Below are 9,480 nucleotides of genomic sequence, written 5' to 3'. Positions count from 1 at the left end.
TCTTATATTCTCTTCTCTTCTCTTAACTTCTCTTCTCTTCTCTTAACTTCTCTTCTCTTCTCTTAACTTCTCTTCTCTTCTCTTCTCTTAACTTCTCTTCTCTTATATTCTCTTCTCTTCTCTTCTCTTATCTTAACTTCTCTTCTCTTAAAGTTTCCTTTTATGATGCCTCTAATGTTCAGTTTTTTGACACTAAAACATTAAAAGAAGTAAACCTCACGTGAGTAAATAGAGAGGACAGAAATATATAATGTAGCCCAGTGCGGGACAAACACCGAACTGAATTTCAAAATAAAACTTTTCACTAATAACACTGAGGAAAGACAGGAAGTCTCAGGTGGGTTCTTCTTTACCTTAAACCTTGAAGCACCTCTTTATCACCACCTTTCCTTTGTTCTCAGCCTGTCGTGGTAATTAAGTAGTTAAAATAAACCAATAAAAAAATACTGTTTGGCTGAGGTCAGTCCCTCGGTCCTCCTCTTCCTCCTCCTCCTCTTCCTCCTTCTTCTTTTTCCTCTGAACTTTTTAAAACAATAAAACACTTGTGAAAAACACCAAACTCTGATAACTCTGGGGGGTTCTTTAAGACGGTTGTGTGTCCACATGTTTTGGCCAGCTGTGGGAATGACAGCTGGCCCATGTGACCAGGCAGGGGGCAGGCTGTGGAGGACCGAGGGGGTGGGGTGGGGGGGTGGTGTCCCTGCGCCGCTCTTACCTTTGCAGCCAGATCTCACCTGTCAGGTTAAAACTCCAAGCGAGGCTGGAGAAGATCACTTTTCATGGTTTGACCTGAGCGCCATGGAGTCCCCGGGGAAGGAATCCCCCGTCAGAGCGGGTTTCCACAGACTGGAGATCCACAAAACGACGTGGGACGTCCCGGAGAGATACACGGCGCTGCGCTCCGTGGGCTCCGGAGCCTACGGGACCGTCTGGTGAGTTTACCCGGGGAGGGAGCGCACGACCTCGGCTGAGCTGGCGAGGAAAGTACCGCAGAATTGGTCTCAGTTCTTTTTGCATTTTGTACAGCAAAGTGCAACTATGTGCACATTTTAATCTAATAATCCTTTGAAACATTTAATGAAGTCTGTAATCAGAAGCGTCATAAAATACTGGATGTAGGAAGTTCATTTTCATGCCATATCCTGACAATTAGTGCCACTAGGCTGTTCCCTCAGAGGAACATTTCAATGTTTTAAACCACAGAAAAGTGTTTCAAATTACAAGCACTGGATAAATGACTGTTCTTTGTGTGACAATAAAGAGATGCTGATTTGTAGACGGTTGTCTCTGCTGTTCACCGTCAAATAATCAAATACCTGGCATCGCAAATGATTTTCTATAGACTGTCCACATTTATCGAAGTCTGCATTCCGCTCCCTGATTATGTTGCATGCAGCCCAAGAGGCCTAGATTACTCTGACATCCGCAAACAGAAGCACTATTGTCCGCCTGAGGCAAGTCAGCAAGTCACTGCAGGCCCTCCGATACGACAAGAATCTCCTCCACCAGCAGAGAGAAACCCAGCTCACAAAGTCTGGGATACTTGAGACAAGATCTAATGACAGGATCTCAGCACTGAAGGGATCTCATTGAGTCAGTGCATAACAGAAGGACATCAGCCCTAATTAGTCGACTAATACTTCAGTCTCACCAGTAAGTTTCTGAACTCCAGCATAAACTTCCTAAACCTAAACTATTTCCAATGCGCTTCAAGGTCTTGATGGAGACTAAATAGAATCAATTAATCGATTAGTTGACCAGAAAAACAATAATAATCACCCAAATGATGTAAGAAATGAATAATGTTTGTCAGTTTTTCCTGATTTTACATTGAACATTTGGTGGTTTTGGACTCTTGGTCGGACAAAACAAGCAATAATCCGAATCAAGGGGCAAAGGATGAAGGGTTTCCTGTGCTGTACAGATTGTTAAGCCCTCTGAGGTAAATTATGGTTTTGAGCTATTAAAAAATGACTTCACATCACACAATATTGTCTAAACTCTGACAATAGTCTTTATTTGCGGCCCTAGATGACAGTAAATACATGAGCCATTCCACGAGCATCCTGATCCTCCCGCTCTGTGTTTTTTTTTTTATCTTATCCCACGCAGCTCTGCCATTGACCAGAAAACCAAGGAGAAGGTGGCCATCAAGAAGCTGTATCGTCCTTTCCAGTCCCTCACACACACCAAACGGGCCTACAGGGAGCTCAGGCTGCTGCGCCACATACAGCACGACAATGTAAGGACCTGGCGAAAAGTGGGACACGGGTGGAATTAGGAGGGAGCAGTTTCGTTGTAGTTAGAAAGCAAGTTCAGTCTTTATTCAAACAGAAAGGCCGGGCTTTGTTGACCCATTCAACAAGGGTGAGTTGTTGGAACCCTCATGGTTCAGTATTTGTGCTGAAAACACGTACGTTCACGTAGCTAATCTGTGGAAAGCACCTAATTCACACTTCTTGTCACATGAGGGCAAGTCACCAAATGACCTGAATGACATGATGATGAATAAAGGAACCAACAGACAGACATGCAAACATCGACAGACGCCTCGTCAGACTGAGCAAAAATTACACAGTTAAAAGTGAAAATAATCACGGTCTATGTACGAATGTAGGCAGTGAGCTCCATTGGCTGCAGGCTCCATAAATGCCTGAGGTTTTAAGCTCATTGGCTTTGGAGGAACAAGATAACACGTGCCGAGCTGTCTAGTTTAAAGATTGTGTGATATAAACACAGAGTGCTCATAAGAGGACTGCTGTTCAGAAGCCTTTAGTTCGGCTTTACAGGCTTCACCATCTTGGTTTCGTGGTTTATTGGAGCCAGAAGTGATGTTCATTGATCAGCCAGTCACAAAGTAGCCCCACCCTAAAGGATACCCTTTAATCTTACTCTGATTTACTAAACAAACATCAGGCTATATTTAAGATCCCCTTTAAACTAGCGTGGGACCATAAAAGAAGTCAGCTCAGTTTCTCATAGACTTCCATACAATCTAACTTCTCTTTGGAGCCAGAGGAGCACTTCTGCATTGGCTTCACTTTTCAGACCCGGAAGCTACGTCCCATTCGCTTATACAGCCTACAGTCAGAGCCGCATGTACAAGCTGCTCTGTGAAGAAGTCTGGTTATTCAATTTTGGGCAAATATAAGAAGACAAGATGTCGATTTAGCCTCAACAATCAGCCATCAGAGTTGCTGATGTTACTTCAGGATGTGTAACGTCCTCACTCTGCTTTTCCCTTAAAGGTGATCTGCCTCCTCGACGTCTTCACACCTGACTCCACGCTGGAGAAATTCCAGACCTTGTGAGTTGGGAGACAGAAACCACATTCTTCGGCTGGCTGTCGCAGCTTGTTGAGATCTTGCCTGCATGTGTGTGCTTGTATGAAAAAAAGCGAGGATGTGTGAGAGCAAGCTCTTACGTGCTTGTTTGTTTGGTTGTTTTTCCTCATCACAGCAATGAGCTCTTGTCTCGTCGACGGCGTTTTAGGCCCAGATTATGTCCCTTAGCTGTTGATTTGTGTTCTAATCTATACTTTCCTTCTCCCTCTCTCTCTCTCTCCTTCTTCAGTTATATGGTGATGCCATTTGTAGCCCAGGATCTGAGCCACATTATGAAGAAGCGGAGATTAACTGATCGCATCATCACATACCTGTTCTACCAGCTTCTGAGAGGACTTCAGGTAAGTTTGTATTTCTTAACTTACTTGACTGTTGCACATGCACTTACTATAAATACTAAGATACCTTATAAAACCACAGCACTGAATAATAAAGTCGAGAAAACTAGAAAAGAAATTTACTCGCAGCTGAAAATCTGCTGTTGAAACATTTGAATTAAACAAATAAAGAAATTAAATACAGAAATAAGTTGAAGTGGCAGTTGTGAGGGTCCAAATCATCACCTGTGATAAGTTGAGTTGGAAGCAAACCACCCAGGACACCATCTGTAAAGAGCAGATGCCTTTAGGTCGCAAAACTGAACTCTTTGCCCTCGACAACTACATGGTTCTTTAACCATTAAGAGAAGAGTGAATATTGTGTAAATAAGCAGCTGCTGTTGCTAAATGTGTCCTGGCAAGGTGGTAAGATGCCGTTATTTATTTACAGTTTGTTGTGAAGCCAATAAATAGGCAGAAAATATAGAAAAAACATAAACAAATGCAGGTTTTAAATGAGTGCTTCAAGTAAAGTAAAGTAAAAAAAAGTGTCACATATTCATTGTGCTATTTTAAATCCTTATATCTATTTTAAACACTGTATAAGTTTAGAGTCGATTCATTTCAACATCAACAGAAGTGCTAGATTATCTCTAATCTTTAATCTCATTCTGCTCTCTCTTTAAGTACACAAGGTGTGATGAAATACCAGCACATCAGGTGTTGAGTGATGTGGGTAATGACTGCTCTACCCTTATTTACGTCTTTCCACTCACTGCTAGTCAATGTGTAACCAAGACTTCTCAGTGGAAACAACTGAGAAATCACGTTTTAAACCAGAAAACAAGAGTAACTTCTCGTAAATGCACCTTTGTCTCTTTGATCCCGAGATATTTTCCCCTTCTAATCGGTGTAAGTGTCCTTTAAGCAGCGGTCTACATTTGCTCTGAGGGCTGGAAAATACACAAAACATAGCCCTCGCAATCACGTAATAATGTATATACTTAAAACGCCATTTAGACGACCAGAAGTCATGAGTGTGTGAGTCTGCGTAATCAGCCAAACTGTGTGTGTGTGTGTGTGTGTTTAAATAGATTTTCTCCTTCTTTACAGTATATTCACTCTGCAGGGATCATTCATCGGGTTGGTATTTGAACCTTTTTTAATACTTTAATTCCATTTATTGTTGCCTTGATATCTAGATATCTATCTGGAATCTTTGTACCTACCACTTCAAACCCAAAATATATTAAATAAATAGGGTCCTGCTTTAAAAATACCAGAGTTGTCCTTTAATTAGTGAGCATTAGACGTGCTGGTAGCTGGGTTTTGTAACTTTTGGACAGAACCAGACTAGCTGTTTCCCTCTATTTACTCTTTATGCTAAGCTTCATATTTAGCGTACAGACAATGAGGGTATTTCCCAGAATGTTGAACTGTCTCTTTAATTATTTTATATTGCCTTTACTACAGTCCATGATGCTATTAACAAACCTCCTGTGGCTTGATTTTAGGATCTGAAGCCCGGTAACCTCGCTGTGAATGAGAACTGTGAATTAAAGGTACGTTTTAGAAAAAAAGACTCATCACAGAAAACGTTGTGCATCAGATTGTTCAGGTCGAGATAATGATTAGTAGATTAAAACATACATTTAACTTTAAACGGACATTTAAATCCATGACTTCATGTGTAAAATGGTCAACACAAGTGACCTAAAATAGATCAAATACACCAATAGATTAAAAAGAATCAGTTGATCACTTCAGCGTTTGACTGGTGAACCCAACTGTTCTCAGATCCTGGACTTTGGCCTGGCGAGACAGGCAGAGAGTGAGATGACTGGTTATGTTGTGACGCGCTGGTACAGAGCACCAGAGGTCATTTTCAACTGGATGCACTACAGTCAGACAGGTAATAATATCACCCTGCTTTAATACAAATGGTCCTTTTCAGTTTGTTTAAAATACAACAGGATATTGAGGCGTTGCTATGACAAAGTATTCCGTTTTTATTATTGAAATCCTCTCCCTGTCCCCCTCCCTCACAGTGGACGTCTGGTCAGCCGCATGCATCCTGGCTGAGATGATTACTGGCCATGTGCTTTTCCCAGGACACGACAGTATCCTCCCACATTCAGCTCCCCGTGTTATAGTAATAAAACTGTGTGTGCTCACTTACAGTAGCCAGTAACTCTTAATTTTCTCTTAACTCTTTTAATTTTTATAATACAGAACTTTGTGAAAACAGGTGCAGGTGAGAACCAGTTGAGAACCGGTTTCAAATTGTCCCATCCGTCAGAATCGTTTGCCTCTGAGCACATGCCGCCGTGTCTTTTTACAAGAGAGAATCACGGCAGAGAGGAAGAAATGGTCCAAAACCCCTCACCAGAGTGCCCCTTTAACTAGATACTATTCGTACTGCATGATGTTTTTATGCTCAATTACTAAAAGTTAAAAGGAGAAAATCTTTGTCGTCACAAGAAGCGGCTGATTTATATTGTGTTACAGTCCTGCTACGATATGTGAAGATTGTAGGACCTAGTGTCTTCAGTGCACGTGGCTGCTCTGATACCTAACATCTACACCGTGACTTCCTTAACCAGCCTGATCAGGTATCGATCAGCTGAAGAAGATCCTCCGTATGACAGGAACACCAGACTCCTCCCTGGTCCAGAGGATGCAGAGTAAAGATGTAAGTTTTGTCTAGTCTGCATGCCTTATTATTATTCTAGCCAATGGCAGCTATTATTAAATTCATATTTTTTAACATCAGCTCGTGCTTTAACTGTTGCCTTAACTGTTTTCCAGGCGCAATCATACGTCCAAGGTCTTCCTCCGCAAAAGAAGAAAATCTTCAAGGAAGTCTTCCCATCCATGGATGAAAATGGTGTGCTGAACTGTGTCTTCTTATTTATTTCAAACAGAAATTCAACACATATCTTTAAACAAAAAAAACAAACAAATGGGAGATTTAACGACCCTTGAGTGAAGGTGTTTTCTGTCTGGATGCCTCCAGCTGTAGACCTGCTGGAGGGGATGTTGCTGCTGGACCCACAGATGAGGCTGACAGCCAAGCAGGGACTGTCACACCCTTACCTGGCAGAATACCACGACCCAGAGAGCGAGCCAGACTCTGAGCCTTACGACGACTCCTTCGAGAGCCTGGAGCTTGCCATCGGGGAGTGGAAGAGTAAGTGTGGCTGTGTGGAAGCGGCTGGGGGTGACCGTTACAGCGAGGTCGTGAGATCAAAAATACACTGATATTTAGCCTAAAACATAACAGAGTGTATTAGAAATGATCGATACTCTCCGTCAAAGTGTCTTGATTCTGTGCCATTGCTCTCTGTTTTGTCCACTCAGGTCTTATCCACATGGAGATCATGACCTTTGACCCCGACAACCCCAGTAAGACGGCCATGTAGGATGGATGCTGTGATGTGCTGGCACCTCCCAGACGCACGCACACTGTAAAGGTCAAGGACATTGTCAAGCTTGGAGGAAAAAACAAAAAGCACCTTTTTTTTGGTGCATCTGATACGTTTTGCCATTAAAATGTATTTACTATAGGGCAGCTTTACTCGGTATGGTCAATCAATCAATCAATCTTTATATATATATAGCGCCAAGTCACAACAGCGTTATCTCAAGACTCTTTACATGAAGAGCAGGTCTAGACCAAACTCTCTCAACGATTCAGGAATTCAAAATTAAGGATTCAAGAATTCCCACATGAGCAGCATCAGATGTTATATTATAGTGAGCAACAGTGGAGGAAGAACTCCCCTTTAACAGGAAGAAACCTGGAACAGACCCAGACCCATCTGTAGGGGTCCGCGTTGGTGTATGGTGGCCTGTACAGGACAATAGAAAGAGGTCTAAGAGGTCATACTAGCAATTATTCTGTAATACGTAGACAACCATTTGAATAGAAATAGGACATGCAGCTCAAACTTCATCAGAAAATATTCAACCACTGAATCATTAAATTGAATACACTGAGCCTTTTGACCACATGGTCATGGTTTTCATCAACAGAATATCTCACTGATGAGGTTGAAGGCAATAAAAGTAAGTAATAAGTGGACCTTGAGATTATTTTGTACAACCTCTTTTTCTATTATTGACTATTTGGTAAAACAAATGTGTACTAATATCAGTTGGGAAGTTACAAATGTACTATAATGATTATAAATGTGGCACCAAGTACACAGTAGGAAGAGAATAATAAAAATACACTTAGTTATAGTTTATACTTCACACAGATTACCGATACTTCACAAGGACAGTCACTGATTATGTCTCAGTTTGTATGTTTTTGTGTAACATATTGATAATAGGAAAAGGTAAAGGGTAAAGAACTCATTTGGAAAGATATGGGGATTTATTTTTGATTACTTTGACTGTTTGACTGTTACTCAACTGTTTTCAAATAAAACACTGTATGAAAGGACACATTTGATGTTGAATTATTGATGTTAGAATGACATAAGGATTGAATGGGCTCATATGGGTGTATCATAGATAGTGGTGATCACTAGAGGGCAGCATTAGATCAGAGCAAAGATTCTCTGAGGAGGAAGGAGGAGATGATAGCTGGCTGATAGCATTACAAGGAAAACTGGGGAACAAACAGCATGTCTGTAAGTATTTTAAACAATGCCACAATGAAGATGCACGGGATAAAAAAGATAATGGTGCTGTGTGAATCAGGTGTTCCTGCTCCTGAATTAAGCGTATCACTGTGGTGCTTTTCAAGATATTACATTTTGTGTTGGTGGCTTTGCAACTCAGTTTGCACCAACTGCTGGCAGCTGATACCCGATGAGCTCCATTTCACCAGTTTATTAATCATGCTGCTTATTTATAATAGTTGATTAAAAGTTTTCTAATAATAGTTTATTAATACTGTCACAGTCACTATTCATTTTCTGCAATGCACTTTGCTCTGCTGCTGATTCTACATCAGTCTGCAGGTCAACAGTTTGGTGCAGTCTGAAATAACTCATTAACTTCTGATGGGTTGCCATGAAATGTTGTACAGACATTCATGGTCCCCAGTGGATGAATCCTTTTGTGGTTTTGACATGTTTCACTATCTCAGGTCAACACAACTCCATATTGTACTTGTATAGGCCTACACTCACACACACATTCATGCACTGATGACAGGCTACCATGCAGAATGGAGGAGGAGCTAACTAGTTACTTTATTTCAGGGCTCAGTGTCTTGACCAAGGACGCTAATTTTCTGATTAATGGCCAACCTGCTTATCCACCTGAGCCGCAGCCAGCTCCAATACTTTGCTCCAATACTTTACAATATTTACTACAATACTTTTTGCAAATATCTGCAAAACCAATGACATTCCCATCAGCCTTGCCTTGTATTTTGCGCTCATAGAGAGGTGAAGTCCCGTCCCTTCTGGTGGACCACCATGGGACCTTATTTCGGGAAAATGATCTTCTATCAATGGAGAGAGACTCGCCATGAACAACACACATGATCTTTGTCAATTTAAAAGAATTTTGCAAGTCTGTTGCAGTTAGTCACAAAACTGGTGAAGTGTAAGATTTTGAAATGATGTGTTTAGACAGACTGCACACCCAAGAGTCACATAAGTGGCATGAAGCTACCCAGCGCCGCTAAAGCTCCAATATGTGTGTAGTCACAGGAGCAGGTAGAGGGGTCTGTGCGCTCTTTGGCTTATAAAAGGACCAGGAGTCACAATGTTTGCAGCTCTGTTTGGATTTGCTGAGTTTACACTCCAGATACCAAAGTCAGACTTGAATCTGTTTAAGTTCTTCTAAGCACACAAACC

At 41.4% G+C, this 9,480-nt stretch overlaps 1 protein-coding gene across 1 annotated transcript; it reads left to right on the top strand.

Moving 5' to 3' along the window:
• Nucleotides 1–743: 743 nt before the first annotated feature.
• Nucleotides 744–8,103, top strand: LOC139209461 (mitogen-activated protein kinase 14A). The gene is made up of 12 exons (XM_070839182.1): nucleotides 744–932; nucleotides 2,113–2,242; nucleotides 3,249–3,307; nucleotides 3,574–3,685; nucleotides 4,775–4,804; nucleotides 5,176–5,223; nucleotides 5,459–5,573; nucleotides 5,710–5,781; nucleotides 6,274–6,353; nucleotides 6,470–6,548; nucleotides 6,678–6,851; nucleotides 7,022–8,103. The coding sequence occupies exons 1-12, from the start codon at nucleotides 799–801 to the stop codon at nucleotides 7,081–7,083; spliced, it is 1,095 nt and encodes a 364-aa protein (XP_070695283.1). The 5' UTR covers nucleotides 744–798; the 3' UTR covers nucleotides 7,084–8,103.
• The last annotated feature ends 1,377 nt before the right edge of the window (nucleotides 8,104–9,480 follow it).

This window comes from Pempheris klunzingeri, chromosome 11 (assembly GCF_042242105.1).
Source record: "Pempheris klunzingeri isolate RE-2024b chromosome 11, fPemKlu1.hap1, whole genome shotgun sequence".
Taxonomy (NCBI): Eukaryota; Metazoa; Chordata; class Actinopteri; order Acropomatiformes; family Pempheridae; genus Pempheris; species Pempheris klunzingeri.
This window is presented reverse-complemented; position numbering and strand designations above follow the sequence as displayed.